At 46.5% G+C, this 22,558-nt stretch overlaps 1 protein-coding gene across 4 annotated transcripts in view; it reads right to left on the bottom strand.

The window, feature by feature from the left end:
- Positions 1–22,558, bottom strand: part of MST1R (macrophage stimulating 1 receptor) — a 56,994-nt gene that overhangs the window by 7,322 nt on the left and 27,114 nt on the right. For 2 of the 4 annotated variants that reach the window (XM_035105970.3, XM_088662133.1), the window contains exons 5-16: positions 21,446–21,616; positions 18,675–18,853; positions 13,056–13,230; positions 12,340–12,485; positions 10,154–10,315; positions 9,239–9,332; positions 6,895–7,122; positions 5,707–5,853; positions 3,516–3,678; positions 2,433–2,525; positions 1,785–1,976; positions 1,039–1,119 (exon numbers count right to left, since the gene is read on the bottom strand). In XM_035105970.3, coding sequence (XP_034961861.1) covers positions 1,039–1,119; positions 1,785–1,976; positions 2,433–2,525; positions 3,516–3,678; positions 5,707–5,853; positions 6,895–7,122; positions 9,239–9,332; positions 10,154–10,315; positions 12,340–12,485; positions 13,056–13,230; positions 18,675–18,853; positions 21,446–21,616 — 1,831 coding nt within the window. Of the gene's footprint in view, positions 1–1,038; positions 1,120–1,784; positions 1,980–2,432; positions 2,526–3,515; positions 3,679–5,706; positions 5,854–6,894; positions 7,123–9,238; positions 9,333–10,153; positions 10,316–12,339; positions 12,486–13,055; positions 13,231–18,674; positions 18,854–21,445; positions 21,617–22,558 lie in introns of all 4 variants that reach the window. The other 2 variants (XM_035105967.3, XM_035105968.3) reach the window with 1 other exon arrangement.

A 22,558-nucleotide genomic window follows, 5' to 3' on the forward strand; every position in this document is an offset into this window, starting at 1 on the left:
ACACAAGGAACCACAAAACTCTTGGGAAATGGGTCACTGGAGTGCAGGAGGTGCGCACGAAAGCAACACAAGATCCGTTATGGATGGCACAAGTAGCTCGTTTGGACATGGGACAGGACATGCCAGCAGGTTAAACCTACCCTTGAATGTCAACATTACAGGTAATTAGGGAGGGATGCCTAGCCGGAGTAAGAACTGCTTAGGGCTAGGTCAATGTGGCACGTGGGTCCCTCTGCTTCCCAAGGCCCCAAGGATGCTGTTGATAAGGAGGATTCTTCTCAGACTGCACTCAGAAGGCCGACAAGGCCTTGAAGGTGATTGGCTGAACTGGAAGCCTTTGGTATGTCTCATTGGAGATGATAAACAAACAGCAGAAGTTGGTTACAAAAGCATTCCTCCCTCTCCCCTCAACCCAGTCCAGGAGTGTTTCCTGAAGTGTGTCAAAGAGCTTCCTTGGGGAAGCTTTTAACAGCATGTCTTCCCATCCCCAACCTCTCTTCACAGCTATATCCACCTACTCTTGAGTGGAATGACATTGCAAAGGGACATCAAGACTTTGCCGTAGAAAATGGTACTTAAGCTAATGGTGTCTCCTTGTACCATGTCACTGAGCAAGCCGAAGGAGAGTGCAAAGTAGGGCAAGTCTCCCTAGATTATGGAGCCATTTACGGAAGGGACCAAGGGCCTTCCTTTCATGATTAAATTGCCAAGTCTTCCCTTACAGTACTGAATCTATGCTAGTTATAGTCCAGTTGAAGTAGCATGATGCCCCTTTTCTCAGGGGAGGGGAGGGAGTAGAAGAGCCCATTCACTTTTATTTGTTAAGCAAGTAGAACACTCTTAGAAACTGTCCACTCCAGTGCTGGAAGAGGGACATAGTGCATGTCCTTCAAGTTTAAATAGCAACAACACTGGGGCATGACCTCATTGCAGCTGGTGAGGAGGGAGAGGGAACAGGCCCTTTATCCCTTGGCTTCCTTTTGCAGGACAGTTAAGTGCAATTGCCACTGCTGTGAGAGGAAAGAGGGGATTACTCACGGTTCAGAGATTTAACAGCACAGTGTATATGTCTATGGTCCGAATCTATGTACGTTCCATGATAAACACTCCCAAAGTGACCTGGACAGGAAAAAGAACAAAAAGACCTACTAGACACACAGCCCAGCATGCAAATCAGGCACTCTCAGCGCAATCCATTCCCTTGAGTTTTTGCATCCGCCTCTTGCAGTTAGAAGGTTGCACACCTGAGTGCAGCATAACACGAGAGGGATGCATAGGCTGTTTCTGAATAGAACAGAAAACATTGTGACGACTTGCCACATTTACCAGGCTAACATGGGTGTGTGTTGTGGCTTTGTGTTTGAAACACTTAAGCCTGAACAAGAATCCAACGGGTTGCAGCCAACAAAGTTGTCCTATTAGTGCGAGGACTTCTGCCTGCGCAATGGGACTTCCTCTCCCAGTACACACACACACACACACACAATTTATGCTCCAGAGGGTTAAGAGAACAGATAGGGGTTTTGGAGAAAGCAGTGCAAAGGCAGAAATCATTCTGCTAGTAGGACAACTTCATGGGGTGCTACCCTATGTAACCCTAAAGCCTGTGCTTTCAAGATGGTAATCAGAAATGCCTAGCAGAGAAAAGCACCTAAAAATGCATCTAGCATGGCGGTGTGGGTGGGTGGGTGGGTGGGGGCACTCTTCAAACACAGATTGTAGAAATTGTAACAAAGCTTTGCACACTATGGGTGATTGATACAGGCAACCTCAAGAGCACTTACCTTTGCCAATGATCTGGTCCTGTTGCATAAGCAGCTGCTCTTCTGGGATTAGAACGTCCTTCACCTCTTCTAACAGTTGCGGCCGAAAATTTTTAATGGAATAAGAAGGTACCCGCATGAAGGGCATGGCAGAACCGTCACTGCTTGCTGTGTAAGAGGCGCTTCCAAGACTCACTCTAGAAGTACGGGGCTCTGCTAGAGCAGTGCCATCAAGAGAACGGAGGAGAGGGGACTGGCGTTAGATAGGTGCTAGCAAAATGATAATAATTGTTCATTTTGCATCTCCTGCCACGGGGTCACTTCTGGATTCCTGGCAAGACGATGTCCCCACATGTCAATGGAATGGCACATGTTCCTCCCAAACTAAACGACCAAAGGAACTGGGGCATGGAAAGGGAGGTATTTGAGCACAGTGCTTTTTGCTTATAGGAACATTTAGAGTGAACTGTGGAGATGGTGATGGGAATCCTGGTATCAACTTGGGACATGATTGCTAGTGCAAAGCCAAATATACCATACGACTAAGCCTGCTGCCCAAGCCAAGGCAATCCCACGATAGGAAATCACTAGGCCAGACCACTTATATGACCCTATCCCAGCTGCTCCAAAGCACTAGGAGCTGTTAAGAGTCTCTTTATGCATCCTTACCAGCAGTATCTGTGTAATTAGGGTTGGAGGGAAGGAGAGGGATGCTCGTCATGCCCCTGTTGAGGCTTGAGAGTCTTTCCAAGTTTTCAGTTCCTGCAGAAACAAAAAGGAACATTCAGTTCTCTTACCTAGTTTGTACGCCCAGCCTCTCCCTTCCATGCCTAACCCTGCCCATCTTGCCAGCCCAGTTACTAAGCCAGATTTGATATATGGGTGGTGCTGTGGTCTTCTAAACCACAGTGCCTAGGGCTTGCCGATCAGATGGTTGGCGGTTCGAATCCCCGTGACGGGGTGAGCTCCCGTTGCTTGGTCCCACCTCCTGCCAACCTAGCAGTTCAAAAGCACATCAAAGTGTAAGTAGATAAATAGGAACCGCTCTGGCAGGAAGGTAAACCGTGTTTCCGTGCGCTGCTCTGGTTCGCCAGAAGCGGCTTTGTCATGCTGGCCACATGACCTGTAAGCTGTAAGCTGGCTCCCTCGGCCAATAGAGCGAGATGAGCACCGCAACCCTAGAGTCGGTCATGACTGGACCTAATGGTCAGGGGTCCCTTTAGTGCTCTGACTGGAGACCTCACAGTTAGATGCAAACCAGCACTATCATTAAAACATTGGATAATTGCAGTTGAATGAATACCTTTATTGAAAATAATAATAATAATAATTATAATAATAATAATAATAATAATTTATTATTTATACCCCGCCCATCTGGCTGGGTTTCCGCAGCCACTCTGGGCGGCTTCCAACAGAAAAATGAAATAAAACAATCTATTAAACATAAAAGCCTCCCTAAACAGGGCTGCCTTCAGATGTCTTCTAAAAATCTGTAGCTGTTTTTCTCTTTGACATCTGATGGGAGGGCGTTCCACAGGACGGGCGCCACCACTGAGAAGGCCCTCTGCCTGATTCCCTGCAACTTGGCTCCTCGCAATGAGGGAACCGCCAGAAGGCCCTCGATACTGGACCTCAGTGTCCTGGCAGAATGATAGGGGTGGAGACGCTCCTTCAGGTATACTGGGCCGAGGCCATTTAGGGCTCTGCTCTGCTCTGATCAGAAAGCTTTATGAGAAGTTTGCAGTTTACCTGACTTCTTCTTCTTCTTCCGCTGCATGAATTTCGTCACGAAAAATGCCAAGAAGCAGAGGAATAGGATGGCTACAATGGTCCCCAATGTAACAGCAACAGGAGATAAGGAGGATTTCACAACCACAAAGCCTAGGTCTGTGCAGTTTCCATTCACACAAATCTAAAAGGAGGAAAGAACATGATGGAAGCAGGTTATCAGCCATGCCAGAGCAATGGCATCCAGTAGGCAGGAAGAAGCCAGGAAGGCTTCAGCGTACTGAACTATCACACATTAGTAAACTTGTATAACAAATTGCCAGCTGGACAGAAAGGGAGCAACTCAAATATCCAAGTTGTTTAGAAGCCTGGAGGGCCGTTGTGTACACTGCACTATTAGTCCCAAAGCTTGTGGTCAGTCAAGGTTTGGATTCCATGGAAGGACATAGTTGGCGAGACTCCATGTGTGCTGTGGTGACATTTTGGAAGGGGGCTGTTGGAGTCCATCTGTTGGGTCTGTTTCCTGCTCAGAAGGGGGATGATGATAGCGGTAGGAGGAATCACTGGGCAGGAAGAAAAGAGATCATGGGAAAGGGGCAGTGCAGGGCTTCATCTTTGCACAGGATTCCTTAAGTCTAGACTCAAGTGCAAAGAAGGCATCTCTGCTAAGGTTGTGATGCTCTTGGAGGAGGAGGAGGAGGAGGAGGAGGAGGAGGAGGAGGAGGAGGAGGAGGACCATGAAATGTCTTGGAGGGAGGGTAGCAGGATGGCAGCGGGACACATGGTACAGAGCTGTGTCCTTTATTCCCTTGAGGAGAAAAGCAGCAAGCGTGTGTGTCAGGGAGTGATACACCGAGGATGAAAAACAGCTAGTAAGGAAAAGGATAAACATCTCCTCCCCTTTGTCCTTCTCTCAACCTGAAGGAACCCAAGAGGGGCAGAAAGCAATCAGAGAGTCACATATACAGTGTAATTTCTCTCACAGAATTTATAGAAGGGACAGAAACCCCACCCCACCCCCCTCTTCAGTAGTTCAGACCACAAGTAGCAGACTCCTTCTTTAGGCAGGATTTGGCATGCTCTGTACACAAACAAACTTTAAAACACACACACACACGAAAATTCTAAACTCTGGAATGGCCAGACAAAAAGAGAGAGAGAGAACGCAGATGCATTCCATAGTTGGCCTGTAGCAATGTCTCTGAGAACAGAGTGTGCCCCCCCCACCAGCAGAGAATGACCCAGGGAAAGTATTTAGAGTCATACTGGGTGTGGCCTTGAAAATCAGTGCCATCTAGAATGTGGGTAGTGATGCAAGCATGGGCACCAGAACCAATTTTTCCACCATGTGCTGTTCAGTGCAAGAACTCCAGGGCAGTAGAACTGATTATCCACCTCTTCCTCACCCCCATTCCCGAGAGTCTTGTGGATACACAGATGGATTTTTTTTAATTTAAACTATTAAGAGTTCCCTGGTGAAAAAAAAAAGCCTTTCCTAATGAAAAATGAGTCTAAGGAGTAGTGCCAAGGGGAAAAAGAAATTTCCCAACGTTCTGCTGTAAAAATGTATCTGTGGCTTGTCTGGTTTGGATATGATAGGTATTTCTTTAAAGACTTTCTTTAAAGGTCAGAATTAAGTCTGCTCTGAGCTCACAAGTTGCTAAAAATGCCAGATGTTATAGATGACGTGGGATGACACACCCACAGGATGCGACCCAGATCAGTTTTCCTGGGTGCCATGTCATGCTTAGCTGCTGGCTTTGCTGCTTTTCAAACATGCGTTATTAAATAGCCTCTATGTTTTAAAATGAGAGAGAAGCAGAAGAGGGCAAAAAGCTTGTCTGAATGAGAATGCATGGCAGAAGAAGAAGAAGAAGAAGAAGAAGAAGAAGAAGAAGAAGAAGAAGAAGAAGAAGAAGAAGAAGAAGAAGAAGAAGAAGAAGAAGAAGAAGAAGAAGAAGAAGAAGAAGAAGAAGAAGAAGAAGAAGAAGAAGCATGGAGCTACTGCCCCACATGTGTTCAGTTCCATTTCCTCTGCAGCCAGTAGTGAAAAAACCAAACGAGTGACTGAAAGGTATCAGAGGAATAAGCAGCCAGAACAGACAAGATGGGAGGAGGCCAAGCTGCAAAAAGGAGAATGGGCCAGAGGAGGCAGAGAGAGAAGCATGCCATGGCATCAGTGCTGGTTGCGGAGAACTGTTGCAAGCTTCACCTGTGCTGGCATACGATGCAGAGGGGAGTTCAGGTCCCCGGGGATTCGGCAGGTCACCTCGTTTTTCAGCACAGTGGGGTGGCATTCTTTGCCAGCCACTGTCATAGAGATCGCCATGCAGCCTGCCAGAGCATCCAGTCCTCTATGCTATACAAACAAAGAAAGACATAGATGTTAACCCATTTCGGGAAAAGATCTTCCTCATTGGGCCTCTTGGCTTTATTTGCCCATGTTTCCCAGACTTCCGTGTAACCCTGCTCTGAATCCACAAGCACTTTGGTCTATCCAGAAGAAACTGTTCTGATGGCGCTTTAGCATCCCTACCCTCATCCCAATCCCCTCCGACTCACATCTGCTACATGGGGAGCTATAAACAGCAGGACTCTACAGCAGCGTTTCTCAACCACTGTTCCGCGGCACACTAGTGTGCCGTGAGACGCTGGCTGGTGTGCCGCGACATGCGGCGACGAGAAGGGCGATTTGCATTGTCACGTGCCTGGCGGCCGCCAATAAACACCACTGACCCGCCCGGAAAGCAATATTTCTCCTCCTCTTTCCCAAAGCTCAGTGCAAACGAGCCTGGCGGCCGCCAATACACAGCGCTAACCCACCGGAAAGCAATATTTGGCAAGTGTTTCTTACAGTCATAATTATAATATAGGGCGGCACAGAGTTAAATTTTTTAACTTTTTAAATGGTGGTGTGCCTCGTGATTTTTTTCACAGAACAAGTGTGCCGTGGCCCAAAAAAGGTTGAGAAACACTGCTCTACAGCACCACCCTTGCAATTTTATTTAATGGGACGCCCTTCACTATATACAACTTGATTTCTTGGTGCCAATTCATACGCTGCTAAATGGCTCTGTGAGTTAATTTCAACGTAAGGAAGTGGTGTACAGATATGAGCACTGCAACTTCAGAGAAACTTCAAAATAGCCAAGAATGGAGCACCTTCTTTGTGCAGAGAATTACACATTCCCAGAAAACCCCACTTGCAGGCACTGCTGCTATGTCCTCCGTGGCTGTGATCCTGTTCATGTTTACTCAGAAGTACAACCCACTGTGTTCAATGGGGCCTGTTCCCAGGTGTTGCCTAGGGTTGCAGCCTAGGTTTTTCTGATGCCACACTGCTCAGGTGAGCACAGCAACATTGTTCACACATATCGTTGCCCGACTGACAATTACATACATGGATCTCAATCTCATCCTCTCCTGGATTGATTGTGTACAATTGGTCTTGCCGCTCAAAGGGGTAAATCACTGGCTTGGGGTAGTAGCGCATGAGAAACTTCTTGTGCCTCAGAGCTCCATCCATCAAGATCTTCAGGTTCCCATGAATGCTCGCTGCCTTGTTTTCCAATGGGTAGTGAGGACCTTGGCACACGAGGCTCGTAGCAGACCTTTCCCCCTTACAATCCTGAAGAGACCAAGAGAACAGCTTAACTTCATTTGACCTGGTTGTATCTATCTGATCACTGCTGGAACACTGGATTCAGTTCAAGGGCACACCTTACTGTAAACTAAATTGGAAGGGCAGTGTGAAATTCAGGGGTTGAAGAATATGCCTTACCATGAAAGACAAACTACATAAATTCCATAGCTAAATTATGCATTCTGTGCAGCAGTATTTAATTTGCCTGCTCTGTAAGACAAGCACAATCTATGCATAGCTAGGTGCCCCCAGTTCATCTTTTCACACAAATGAAAGAAAATGCCTTTAGGCAGTCCTGGAAGAACTATTCAAGGATATTCTTACTCATTTAGCAACAGGGAGGCACCTCCCCGCACAAACTTTGCTTTTGCATTACAGTGGAACCTCGGTTTATGAACACCTCGGTTTATGAATTTTCGGTTTATGAACGCTGCGGACCCATCTGGAACGGATTAATTCATTTTCCATTACTTTCAATGGGAAAGTTTGCTTCAGTTTATGAACGCTTCAGTTTATGAACAGACTTCCGGAACCAATTACACCCATGCTTCAGTTTATGAACGCTTCAGTTTAAGTACTCCGCGGACCCGTCTGGAACGGATTAATCCACTTTCCATTACTTTCAATGGGAAAGTTTGCTTCAGTTTATGAACGCTTACTCCGCGGACCGTCTGGAACGGATTAATTCACTTTCCATTACTTTCAATGGGAAAGTTCGCTTCAGTTTATGAACGCTTCAGTTTATGAACAGACTTCTGGAACCAATTGTGTTCATAAACAGAGGTACCACTGTACCTGTTAGTGAGCTACAACGTCACTATGGAATGCCTTTCCCCTTCAAATTGTAATGATTTAGCAGTATTTAATTTGCCTGCTCTGTAACTATTAATGATCAATTTTGTTGCTTCCTTGATGCTGTTATTTTACCATGCTGCATCGATGGGATTTAAATCATGATTAAATCAGTGAGAGGGAAAGGGCACATTTAAATCAAGTTTCTCGATGATATTTCATCATATATTTCTTAAACAATGGTAAACATCTAAAATCTGCAAATTTTAGAGGTAGAGTTTAAGAATTCATATTTGAGAAATAATTGAATTACCGGTAGTTCTTCATTTTCGTAGAAAATATTGTTTTAACTCAATAGAAGACATTGATTCAGTTTAGCAGTTAGGGCTAATATACTGCACAGTATTCTATCCCCTTCCTACAGTTTTTGGTCTCTTTTTCCAATCCCTATTTTAATCTGCCACAGCAAGACATGATACAATCATCCAGGGTAAAAATTCTGAAGGATGTTAATTGCTGAACAAACTATTCACAATTCCAGCAGTTTTCATGTGATTTGATGGGGAAAGCTTTTACAATGAGCAGAATCAAAACCAGGTTTATTTAAGGCAAAACATAAGGAGAAATTGTTAAGAATAATGAAAATAAAGTCAAAAACAACACCAACCGAGTACTTTAAATATAAGGGGGTAGGGACAACTAAAACAGTTGTAAAAGTGTATGTTAATGTTTGAGGATAAGACAAGCACAATCTATGCATAGCTAGGTGCCCCCAGTTCATCTTTTCACACAAATGAAAGAAAATGCCTTTAGGCAGTCCTGGAAGAACTATTCAAGGATATTCTTACTCATTTAGCAACAGGGAGGCACCTCCCCGCACAAACTTTGCTTTTGCATTACCTGTTAGTGAGCTACAACGTCACTATGGAATGCCTTTCCCCTTCAAATTGTAATGATTTATTGGGTTGACAGAGAACATCCTCTCCATTAGTCCATCTCTGAGGCAAGTCCCTACAAAGGCATACAGGGAGGTATTCTTACTGGGTGCCCCACACTTGTGGGAATCTGTTTCCCAGAAAACATCTAAAATGCTAAAACTAAGAATTTCTAATGCTTAAACTTAGAATTCCTCTGAAGTGCTGTAAGTCCTTCTTGTTTCAAAGTGTTAAAAGCATATGAAGAAGGGTCACTTTGATATGGTGAGTACTTATATATGCAGCATGTTTCCTAGGGCCAATGGGACTTGCTCTCTAGAAAGTGTGCTTAGGATTACAGCCTTCATTTCTCTCCCTCCACCTGGAATACTCACCTTAGCTTCAGTAAGCACTCCAGCAGACTCAAACTGCACCTTTGCATAATACACTGAATCCAAATTGGTGCCACTGATGGAGATATTTGAACCGCTGAAGAAGAAGAAAAATCAGAAGGCTGTGAAAAAGTTTCCTTATCAAGAGATCCTACAGGTATAGCCTGGTTGTGTAGGTGGACCTGGGCAGTAAACATAGGAAATCGGTAATGGTACATCCAGTTCAATTTACCTCCAGGTATCTGCCCAGGTGGCGCTGTGGGTTAAACCACAGAGTTTGCTGATCAGAAGGTCAGCGGTTCGAATCCCTGCAACGGAGTGAGCTCCTGTTGCTCGGTCCCAGCTCCTGCCCACCTAGCAGTTCGAAAGCACATCAAAGTGCAAGTAGATAAATAGGGACCGCTCCGGCGGGAAGGTAAATGGCGTTTCTATGCACTGCTCTGGTTCGCCAGAAGCAGTTTTGTCATGCTGGCCACATGACCCGGAAGCTGTCTGCGGACAAACGCCGGCTCCCTCGGCCTATAGAGCAAGATGAGCGCCGCAACCCCAGAGTCGGACACAACTGAACCTGATGGTCAGGGGCCCCTTTACCTTTACCTATCTGCATTGAATAGCACTGTTGCTATGGAGCTTCCATTTAATTTGGTTAAATGAGATATTTGATGGACCAGGAACTTTGCTTCACAAATAACATGATGCACATCACAGGGAATGCAATGAGACATGACGGAAAGAAGACATTCTTCCAAGAATCAGGGCAGGCTCTTCCAAGAACCAAGGGCCCTCCAGATGTTTTGGAATACAACTTCCAGCAGCCCCAGGCAGTGCTAGCTGTGTGTTTGTGTGTATGTATGTGTTATATTCCAAAACATCTGGAGGCACCAGGTTCATGCAGGTTGAATAAGGGTGTCCACTCACTCATAGGTGCAGTTGGGAGAGATATGGTGTATCTGGGGATCTTCTTGATACCAGAAGGGCTTCGGAGAAAGAAACGGCTGTTCATCTATTACTACAGTCACAGAAGCGTTGCCCAGGTTGTTCACAGGAGGCGTGGTACAAATTATGGCTTCCTCTTTCTGGCTGGGGAAAAGAAGACAAACAGCATGGTAAGGCCCTGCTCAGCCACCTACCATTTAGTCCCATCCTCCACAAGGTCAGGGTTGAGGCAGTCCTTTGCATAACTGCATCATTGTACGTTATGTCACGATGTTGGGCCATGCCTGCAAACTGCCACCATGTAAAGAGGTGGTCCCACAGACAATTATCTGTGCCTTCTCACTCTGGGAGATGTGAGAATGCATCACCAGGGCTGCAGGTCCTGACAAGACTCATGTGGCACAGCCTGATCAGAGCATGACTAATTTAGTTAAGGAGATGCAGCATAACCAGACCCGGTGCCCGTGGTCCATCTGGGTCAGGCACTGGCTGAGGGGTTCAAGGACTTGGGGGCAGGATCCCCCCTCACTGCTATGCCCTGGCTGTGTTGCCATTCACCCTGGATGCTTTTCATTTGGTGAGTGGGGGTGCTGCTGCTGTTAAACAACTTGTCTCCCCATCTGCAGTGGACACCCACAATTCTAAGGGATTCAAAATGCCATGCCCCACTACATAGATCTAGCAAATGTGTTGTTTTCATAGATTCATAGTCTGGTTAGGGCTATATGGGTCTGAGCTTTGCCTTGTGGGTAACTTAAGATGGTGAATAGTCACTGTAGATGGGAACCAAGCTTAGTTCCCATTCTGAAGTGCTGTTCCTCATCCATCTGAAGCATATGGAGGACAGATGAAGGCTGATAAAGCATGTGGCAGCCTCCACAGCCATGGCAAGTAAGGCAAGGTCCTGTCTGGTTGGGGTGGGTGCTGAGGAGTGGATTGCTAGCACTGTGCCATGGCCTGGTACCAGCCCTGACCAAAACTACCAAGCACTTTGGGATAGAGAAGAGGTGCAAAACCATGTTTCTATCTGTAATGGTGGTGTTGTGACGCCCAAGTCCATGCTTGTATTTAAATGTTTTATTGTACATAGTATTTACAGTGCAAAGATAGCAGAAAACATGACCTCCTAGTCACTTGCAGAATCCGGGAGTGGACGTTTCCTGTTGCGTGACCAGCATAAGAGTTTGGGCACCCTGAAAGGCCTCCTCCCGACCTTTAGTGGCGCGCCTTAATTCGGGCGCCGGAAGGGGCTGCCTGTTCCCCTCCACCTCTTGGTCAAGGCAGTGCAAGGGCTCTCCAACATCACTGAGCCTTGCCACCTCCATACCACTAACTTCCTCATTCCCCCCCACCTGACCCACTGCTGCTGCTCCTCTCACTGGGCGAAGAGCTGGTCAACAGGATGGGGGGGGGAGGTTCCCTGTAGGAAGGTCCCTTGACACTATCTTCCACTGAAGTTGTAACTAGATCCTAAGTCATCCTCATTCATTTTGAGGAACCATAAAAAATAGTGGGTTCAAGCTAAAACTTTCCTTCCTTACAGTATAGGCAGAAGATGGTTGATAAGAGGAGTGGTGGCTGTCCTCTCCCTCAGCATGATTATGGGAGTATTCATAACCATTCATAACAAAGGGAGATGGCAGATGGCTATGAACTCACTCGCCCTGCAAAGCTCTACTCGGTTCATTTGCTTTCACACAAGCAATAGAGACTGTGACTCATTAGGAAAGTATGACTGTTGTAGGGGCAGGCAACCACAGATTTACACACAAAAGAACACAGGAAAAGAGTTGTCTGTTGCATCATCAAGATGTTGGAAGGATATTTTTAACACCTCAAACACTGACCATTTATATTTAGGTACTCTGTATCATTTTCCTGGCAATAATACCAAAAGAACTGGAGAGGTAAGGAAGCTGGTAACATCTGATAAGGTTGCCTCAAACCACGCTAGCTAATGTCTGTGGTCATTCCTTACTTTCACATTAATGCTACAGTGCTACAGAAAATGAGAAAAATCAAACATATATAGAAGGTGGTCAAAAATGTGCCAATCAACTTTCTAAATGTATTTTGAAACCCATAGCTCCATCCTTTATCAAAGGCCATGAATGCAATTCCCAGCCTGACAAGCCAATGTTACAATTAAGTGTCACTATTTGCCATACCTTTCCCTTGTGACCAAGGGACAATCCCGGCCATTAACCATCACCTTCCTTGTGCCTCCCACCAGGAGGTTTTGTCCTTGGATAAAGATCTCTGTTCCTCCAGCCTGTGGGCCGTATGGTGGATGGATAGACGTTATTTTAGGCAGCTGTTGATAGTGAAGAGAAGAAATGCTTAACTCACTGTATCAAACTCTCTGAGCCCTGTAACCAACTTTGAGAAAGAAAAGGGAAGATCACCGTTTTTCAACGACATTGAGGTAAGGACAAGAAGTAATGAATTTAAGCTGTGGCAAGGTAGTTTGGTGTAAAATATTAAAAGAAATCCTAACCATCAGTACCAACAGCCAGAAAACAGAACAAAAGTAGAGGCTGCAAGACCTTCATCTGGAGAAGTGTTTGCCTAGAGTGGCTGATTACTCGTTCTCAAGTAATAAAACTTGTTACTAGAGATTTCTTAAGCAGAAAAGCTAGGGCTGGACCTGGGAATTTAAAAATACAAAGCAGGTTTCCCACCAAAGCACCCAAACCCAATAGCTGAGATCAGCAATCTTGCATTATGCCTCTGCACCACTAGCCCCCATGGAACACCAGCTGCAGAGCACCAGAATGCCTATCACTAGCTCTTAGCAGGTCTATTCAATTCTCATTACATCAATGAACAACAGTCATGAAGAAGCCTGCAGGAGCAAAGGTAGTGGACAGAAACCAAGGCTCACCTTAAACTCAAAGCCACTGAGGACTGAGGAGCCACTGATGTAAAATGGGGTGTGCTCCTTCTCTACAACAGTGACCTCAACCTTCTGTGGCCCCAACATGTTCACTTCCTCTTTTGGTGTCAAAGTACAGACAATAACTTCAACATAATCTTTCCAGCGCGGCACTTCACTGTACCTGAAAAGCAAAAAGGGTGCTGAAAGGATGCACAAGAAACTAGTTGTGATTATGATCTGCCTGATAAAGTCTAGTGGCTCTTTAGCAGCATGAAATGGAAAATTATTCAAAATAGTTCACTTGTACACTACTCCAACCTCAGGGCACACATGGGGAACCTCCCGTCTGTGAACCAGACCTGGCCAGCTGGACCTCCACATTTCAGGCAAGCCACACCTACCTGCCTTACACCTGATGTCATACATGAGGGTGTGGCTTTAAAGGAACATTAATGAATTTAACATGAGATCAGGGTTATTGCTTTGTTGGAGCAAGTTGCACTCCCATCAGCTTATGAACAATGCCTGCTTCCCTTGCTCCAGCAGAAGGAAGCTGTTCCACTGAATGGAAACCAATTCCATTCTTCCTTGTACCTCTGAAAGCTGGAGGTTCAAAGAGTAGATTTGGTTTTTAGAGGTTTAATGAGCAGAGACGGCTGTCTGCAAAAGGGCTTTCAAACAGCCCACACTGTGCTTTGAAGTCTCAGCAATCAGGGCTTCAAAGTGCAGCATCACCTGATGTCATAGTGATGGCAAGTGACTGACAGGTGGGTAAGGTACTGCAGAGGTAGGGAGATAAGGAACTGGCCTGCAGGTCAGATAATGTACCACATCTCTCCCTTACAGCAATTCATTTCTGAAGGGTGTGTTTGCAGAAAGTGGCAACAAGAGGGTGGGTCTTTTCCATTGTAGCTGCCCAACAATGGAATGCTGTCCCGAGGAAAGCTTATCTATCTATGGCAAAATTGCCAGTTTTGAGGAAGCAGGCAAAGGCATTCCTCTTCATCTAGACCACGGGTGTCAAACACAAGGCCCGGGGGCCTAATCCGGCCCACCAGACCTCGTCATGTGGCCCGCGTAGCCGCCGCCGACAATATCCGCTGACAGTAGTTCTGGAGCCTGCAATTGGCCGAGGGTCAAAACCGGGGGCGGGGCTGCAGGCGGAGGCCGGGGCGCTGGAGCCGCGCTGACGGCCTTGGCCAGGGAATTTCAATTTCGAATGAGGCTGAGGGAGGCGGTGGCACAGCGGCCAGACGGGGAAGTGAGATGCAGGAGGAGGAGGAGGAAGCCCGCCGAGGAGGTAGGAAAGCCCTACAGGCGCCGCCGGCAAAGTTGGTGCCGGGACGGAGCAGCGCTGGATTTCTTTTTTTTGGCGGGCTTTGCTGTTGTCTCCGAGAGCGAGCGAGGCGGCACTGGGAGCCGCCGCCCGCCGCTTCCCTTCCTCTCCTCGGCTGCATCCGGGAGGTGGGCGAGCGAGCGGGCGAAAGGGACGCGGAGTGAGCCTGAGGGGGAAGTAGGCGAAGCGCAACAGCCGCTCTCTTGATGGAGCCGGGTTTCCCTTCCCTCTTCCCCCGTTTTCTCCTCATAGATACTCGGGAGGGTGCCTGGCTTTTGCTCTGCCCCCCACCCCCGAGCCGCCCTTTGGCTTCTCAGTTCCGGCAGAGCTGCTCCCCGGGGGGGCGGCCGGGAGGGAGGCGACGACGACGGCACGGGTTCCTGCTCTTCCTGCTCTGCCGCCGCCTCCTCTCAGCCCCTTGTGATGTAGGGCTCCAGATGGAGTCGCCTCGCGGTTTGAGTAGGTGGGAGGGGAATTTGGGGGGGGGAGTTTTCAAGCCTCCTCTGCCTGCAGTCCCGGTAGGGAGAGGCGGCGGCGGCGAAGACGGTGGGGGGAAGAGCAGCTCTGAGGCGAAGATGCATGTCCGCTGGGGCTGCCGCCGCCTTCCTCCTCGGGAAATCCGCTGCCCTCCCTCAGCGCGAGGGCAAGGGACTCTGGCGCTGAGGAGGGAGGATGCAAAAGCAAAGCAGGGAGTTGGCGCTGCACCGCATGTTCCTGCTCCTCTCCAAAGCATGGGGTGGGTTGCAGCGTGTGGCATCCTGCCTAGCGGGGTTTGGGTGTGCGCAGGGCGGGAGAGGGAAGCCCTCTTTCCATCTGCAGGTTTTTAATCCCAGCAGTGGCTTTCTCCTTCCTGCCGAAGGTTTAGTTGAGCCCCCCCCCCCCCGGAAGCCGTCGATCCCCACCTTTTGTTCAAATTTCCCTCGTTTACATCCCCTCCCACACACGCGCCATGACGCAGGAATGTGATCCGCGTGGGGGCGGGAATGAGCTTACATTATTACAAAAAACAGTAATAATTGAATGCAGTGACAATAATTTATGATAATAAAGAGTGGACACATAGTCCTACAGACACAACCGGCCCTTTGAGGGTGACCAAACTGCTGATGCGGCCCCCGATGAATTTGAGTTTGACACCCCTGATCTAGACTTTGGGATCTCAATTTAAACTGAAATGTGGTATGTTCTATGGTCTGTTTTAATGCTTCTCTTTTAATGGGATAGGATAGGAGGTAAAGGTAAAGGGACCCCTGACCATTAGGTCCAGTCGTGACCGAATCTGGGGTTGCGGCACTCATCTCGCGTTATTGGCCGAGGGAGCCAGCATACAGCTTCCAGGTCATGTGGCCAGCATGACTAAGCCGCTTCTGGCAAACCAGAGCAGCACACGGAAATGGCGTTTACCTTTCCGCTGTAGTGGTACCTATTTATCTACTTGCACTTTGACATGCTTTCAAACTGCTAGGTTGGTGGGAGTTGGGACCGAGTAATGGGATAGGAGAAGTCCTTTTTATTCTTGTTAATAGATGAGCACCTTCAGAAAAATATAGAAATTTAGGTTTTATGGTTGCTTATTCCATGGTTTTTGGAATCTACCGTATTTACACGAATCTAATGTGCCATCGAATCTAATGTATGCCTCAATTTTCAAAACCTTAAAACCCAAAAAGTATTTGCTGGCGAATATAAATGAGCCATCAAATCTGATGCACACCCTAATTTTCGTGATGTAATTAGGCAAAAAATTATGTGCTAACTTTGGCCCATCCATTTCAAGAGGTTCACTCTGAATAAGTTAGTTGAATACTGTCCATAGATATATATTATTGTGGCAATATTCTTTGAATGCACACCTGCATATTGCAGGGTGAACTCAGGGAATCAGCTTCTGTAAATACACAATGCCTGGGCTCCAGCATGCTGTTATAACTCCATCAACTGCCTCCTTCACAGAGGGCTTATCATCATCCTCAGTGGTGATGGATCAGCTTGGGTCAAGCAAGGGCTCCAACTTGGAAATACTTGATCATTTCTGGAACGGAAGAATTTAATTCACCTATTCCATTTGCGAGTCCAGAGTTAGATGTGAAAAATGGATCGGGAGACAGCAAGACGTAACAAGTCTGACTCCTGTTATGTCTTCCTATATACCTCTGTTTCTCCCTCTAAACAGTTTTAAAGAGGCATTTCCTTACCCAAATATGATCTGCCCTCTCACCTACATTCAGTCCTTTTCAAAGAAAATGCTGCCAGACAATGCTCAGTTGTTGGTTTTAGTTTTAGTTTTTTTGCTTAATGCAGATCAAAGCTCACTGGAATGACCGACTCCAGCACGGGCCATGGAGGTGAAACTCTATTTGTACTAATAGGGAACGGTAGAAACTGCTGCTTCATTTCCGCTCCGGGAAAGCTGCCAATGTCTAAACTGTGACACACAGAAATGTCTCCTCTCCTGATTTCAACATGTAAGTGTAAGGCTGCCATGACATCATCTGAGGGCCTCACACAGGCAGAAAGGAGTACCAGAAGGAACTCTAGGGAAATTCATATTCTAACCATAAGCCCCGCATTTTGCATCTAGTCTATGAATACATTGATTGAATGAGAAGGAGAAAGAGATGGATTTAGCAACATGGATAGTACTGTGCTAAGTAAAAGGGGCCAACTACCCAATGACTGAACTGCTACCCTCACAGAACTGGCAGGACCTCTGCAACCATGAAGACTAGAAATCCCCCCCCAGCAAAAAAAATGCTTAGAATCTCAGGATTCTACTGAGATTGTTGGGTGCCACATATATTCTACACTCCACAGTACTTTCATGCGGATCTTGAGAGCTCTGGAAAAGAACATTCTAAACCAGCACCAATGTTTTATTCATATTATAATTCCCCTCTAATGGTGCTCAGGGAGTTGTGAGGAAAGAACAACAAACCACACAAAAATTCATTTCAGCTGAGTGGTACAAACACTCCGAGGTGAAAGGAGAAAGAGAGTCTGTTCACTTAGGCTCCCACACAACCCTACACCATACCCCTGTCTTCCTAAACTTGTCCCTTGGCTGGCACCATTTTCCGTCAGGAAGATACCAGCTGAAGAAAACATTAGACCACTGCTGGCTTAATGTCCCTTAGCAAAACACCAGAAGTGAAACTCTGTGAAAATCAAGAGAAGGGAGCACTTTTACACCTGGTTCCCCCCGACAGCTCATCAGCTGTGGCCTCACTCTCTCCATCTGGCCTCACACATACCATGTGGAGGCTGAACACAGCACTGTGCCATTCTCAGCCTAGACTTCTGAGATTAAGGGCTCATCCAGACTTCCACTTGTCCTTCCACTTTCTGCTAGGAAAACCTGCTCTTTAGCGCTGAGTCGGAACAAATGTCAATCGGGTTTTCTGCAGATTGGCATTTGCTCCCCCCATTCAGTGCTGGGTTTTCCCAGGGAAAGCAGCGGGGTAAATGGAAAACTGCTCAGACCTGTGCCTAGAAAGCACAGGACAAGGATGAAACCCCTCAGACCCGTGCTTTCTAGGCACACAGGACAAGTGGAAATGTGGACCAGCCCTTAATCCACGCATCATTCAGTATGCTCCTGGTGTGAAGCACTGAAGAGCAACACCAAAGGGAGATCGTTCTTCAGAGGGACCATGGGGCAAGCATGCACAAAGGAATTGCCTTCGATCTTGAACTCCAACCTGGGATGCAAAATTCCTGGATGAGAGGGAATATTGCTTAACATTGTACATTATAGGCTGCCTGCTTATAGTTCATCTTATTTTGAAGGCTCAGGGCAGCTTTCAACCCCAAAATATAGGGGATAATTCAACATAGTGCTGATCAGACTGCTCCACCAGCTGAAGCATTTCTGCTTGCCTGATGGCATGCTCTCTCCTCTCCTCCCCCTTGTGCAGACTTCCGCTAGTGGGACCAGATGGTTGAACATGGCCCTTAACTTCTCCAAATTTAAAACAGAATTTATATATAATTATAACACCATGGGAAGTCTCCATGCTTCTACTGACCTACCCAACCTGCCTTCACCCTGCAAAGGTAGCCCAGACTCACAGGCCTAACAAGTCTTCCAGAAGGTGCTCAGGCTTAGATTGTGGTGAATCTCCAAAGAAAAACAGCCACCAAGAATTCCTCTCTGCTTACCTTTCTTACATGGATAAGGCACATTTACAGAATGCTAGTCTGTGTAGATGGAGGGCTGAGAAAGTGAACAGGAAAGAAGGAAGGGGGAATACTGTTTGCAGGCTTCGTGTTTTTTAACTTTCAAATGTTACCTGTTTTCTAGGCTCTCTTCAAACAGTATGGTGCAATTCTTCTGTCCCACTGTAACCTTGTAGTCACCAAGGGTTGAAGGTGAGGCATCCATGCCAGTGAAATATGAACCTGAACGAAAGCCTGAGCCACAGAGTGTCACCTTAGTGCTGCCTTGTAGCGGTGCATTTCTGGGGTGGAACTGTGAAAGCAGATGATACACAAAGCTTTACTTACGCAGTCACCAGCAAGATTCAAATAGCTCTTAGATACACCTGTCTGCTGCTCAAGTTCCAAACACCAATAAGTCCCAGTTATTGCACCAGGCAATGCTGCAGACATACTCTGACACAAAGAGAACTTACATGGGAATGGCAATTTTTTCTCCAGGCCCTTCCCTAACTGCTGCAAAAAGTCTTAGGTTATGATTCACTTTCCTTTGGAGGAAACATGTTGAATGAATTATTAGGATAAGCTGTTGCTCGGACCAAGTGCAGGAAAGTTCAACTGCGTGCAGTAAAAGGTGCACACAGTCCATATGGAGAACACAAATTGGCAGATATCCCGATTATCTGCAATTAGTTAACATGTGGTTTCAAAAATTGCCTAGGATCAAGGCTGGCATGGTCAGGCTAAACTAATGGTGCGATGAAGTCACCAACCAGACCTTGAACAAGAGTGAATAGCAGCAAGCTGGGATATTCCCACTTCTTTAAAGTGCTACTTTGGTACTGAAAACATTTGAGCATGAACATTTACTACTCCCTTGCTTTATGCTCACAACAAACTTATTTTTCTTAACTGTTGAAGCCAAGAGAAAGAATCAGAATCTGTCACCCATATTCAAAATCAGTATAAACATGGTATCACAGCATTTGGCTAAAATTTAATACAGGGATTGTGCAAATGGCAAAACATATAAGCAACCTGAAGTATGCTTCTTTAATAATATTTTTATATGTTATTTATCTAGTTAAAAATGAATAAAGAGTGAAGTAGAAGTTTAAATTTATTCCTTTATCAAGCTGTTACTCTGCCTCTTTTTGAAGCCAAAGTAATTTGACCTAATGACTCCCTGTGACGACAAGTGACTAATGTTAATGGTTAAGAGTTCACCTCAGAATGGTTTGCTCTGCTAAATATTAACTCACCTTAATGGAATGCGGACACATCAAAAGCCACAGCAGCAAACCATGATTATGCATAGACTCTTTATTAGTATCAAGGATACTTTTTAAGATGCCCACAGTGGTGTGAAGATGACCCCATTCCCAGAGGAGCCACTGTACACCTGGAGTGTGTGTCTAGGCAGCCTCTCTGACAGAGCTAGGGAACCTCAAGCCCAGGGGCCAAGGGCAACTCTTCTTTATCTAGTCCTCAGTCATGCCGCCTTCTCCCATCCACACCTCTCACTAGTCCTAGTCATATCCTCCCTGAGCATTTGTGCTTGTGCCCTTGAGCTCTGATAACAGCCATACAGAGGCTGTGTTTACATTTCTTGCTTTGCCCACTTTTGCCTCAGGCGTCACCTACTATAGGAATGACACCCACAGAAGGCTGCCCAGTTGGGAATGTGGCCTTTGGCCTGAAAAAGCTTTCCCCCACCCCTGCTGTAAGAGGAGCAAATGTATGTGGTCTCCATATACTGGCTGTTTCATGCACACCAGCCCCAACCTGCTTGAAACAAAGGGGGAAGGTCAATACCAGAACACCAGGAAGGGCTTCGCACAATAGCTAAAAACTCATCAGCCCACCTTTGTCCCCACATGACTGTTCCTTGTGTACGTCAAATGCAGTGAGTCGTTCCAAAAGATACGAAGGATGTGAATGTGTAATATCAATATAGGCTTTTGTGCTAGGTTTGTGGGTTTTCTAATTCTCTGTTTGGGAAACCACAACAACACTGCCCTCACTATAGGCAAAATGCAGGAGAACACAGTGTTCAATGATGCCATGCTAAAGTCACCCTTTCAGGAAAGAAGAAAAGGGTCGCACAGAGTAAAAGAAAGAGGAAGGGTGTGAGGTTTTTTTGCCCCCCCCCCAATCCCATGGCTCCACTCGAGAAGTTGAGCCAGTGGTGAGGGAAGAAGAAGAAGAAGAAGAAGAAGAAGAAGAAGAAGAAGAAGAAGAAGAAGAAGAAGAAGAAGAAGAAGAAGAAGAAGAAGAAGAAGAAGAAGAAGAGGAGGAGGAGGAGGAGTAGTAGTAGTTTGGATTTGATATCCCGCTTTATCACTACCCGAAGGAGTCTCAAAGCGGCTAACATTCTCCTTTCCCGTCCTCCCCCACAACAAACACTCTGTGAGGTGAGTGAGGCTGAGAGACTTCAGAGAAGTGTGACTAGCCCAAGGTCACCCAGCAGCTGCATGTGGAGGAGCGGAGACGCGAACCCGGATCCCCAGATTACGAGTCTACCGCTCTTAACCACTACACCACACTGGCTCTCGTGTCTTAAGTGCTCTATTTGGAAGAACATGCAAAGCAAGAGGTTAAGACAAAGAAAAAAACATCCTGTGGAAAACATAATAACTAATGCAAAATGCAGGTGATGCATGTCTTGGGAAATGCAGGCATTATGGGTCCCAAGATGCCCAGAGTACTTTAGGCTTTATGACAAACACATTTGACAAACAGAAATATATAAAAAGCTAGACATTTAACAAAGGGTGGGGTGGGGGGGGAGAACTAAAGTAGTCCCAAAGCACCAAATAGCTCAGTGAGCATAGCTGCAGTGTGCATAAGCCACCATGTCAATGTACCATTAGGCAATCTCATATATAAGAAAATACTTGCGTACATCAGTGAGGACGGGAGAGCAGCTTTTTTGGTTCCACTCTCCCTTGCAGTCTTCCCGACGGGTGCATGCATTTCCACACCAGCCACACTGCATAAAACGCTCTGCCTTCAGGCAGCGGAAGCATGTCAGGAAATGGCGACAGCCTGGACCAGTTATTTTCACCTGGGAAACCTGCAAGATGGACAGTTGCCAAAGAGGATGAGGGGAGCTCAACTTTGCATGCAGAAGGTCCCTGTTTCAATCCTCAACATCTCCAGGTGGGACTGGGAGAGACCCCTGCCTGAAACCCTGGATGGCCACTGCCAGGCAGTGCAGGCAGCAGCATTGAACCTCCAACCCTCTGTGAGACCATTTTCCCCAGCAGGCTGACCACCCACCTGATATCATGTGTGACAGTCAGGTGTGGGGCAGGGAAAGATTTTCTCCAAAGGAGCCTTAAAATGCACACCCAAGTGTTCACTGGAAAATGGGTTTGTATCAAAGAATCCAAGCCCCACTTGGATCAGCTTCGCTATAAAGTATTGGAAACCCCTGGGTGCCGCCAATCCAAGCAGGGAATGACGTCACCACCAAACAGGTAAATGGCTGGCTTGGATCCACTGGGATCTTCCTGTGCAGCACAGCTTGAACTCAAGCTACACTGCAAAGTAAAAATGGGTCTTTGGGCATCATGTTGATGTCAGGTGATTGGAAGGGGGTGGCACTTAACTCCCCCGTACTTGGTGCTGACAAGCCTGAGCAGGATGAAACAATGATCTGACTTACTGTAAGGTAGAATTCTATGTTCATTTGTCAAGGGGGACAGATGGTCTTTCCAACAGCACATCTTTCAAACAGCATGTAATTTTGCTCACCAAAAAATGTACTTTGCTCACCAAAATACTTATAAGTATTTTTATACTGTCCTTTAACCATATTCCCAGGGAATATTCAACAGGGAAAAAACCAATTAAAATGTGAATGCAATCTACCCTCAGAACAACCCCCCTTGTGCATCTGCCACACTTGGTGCTTGTAGTTTGTATCAAGACATCAGAGAGACAAAGCAGGTGGGCTCATAAAACTCCTGGTCTCAGCAAGGAGCTGTCATCAAGTTCTGAGCTCAGTTTTACA

This window comes from Zootoca vivipara, chromosome 2 (genome assembly GCF_965207765.1).
Source record: "Zootoca vivipara chromosome 2, rZooViv2.hap1.1, whole genome shotgun sequence".
NCBI classification, from domain to species: domain Eukaryota; kingdom Metazoa; phylum Chordata; class Lepidosauria; order Squamata; family Lacertidae; genus Zootoca; species Zootoca vivipara.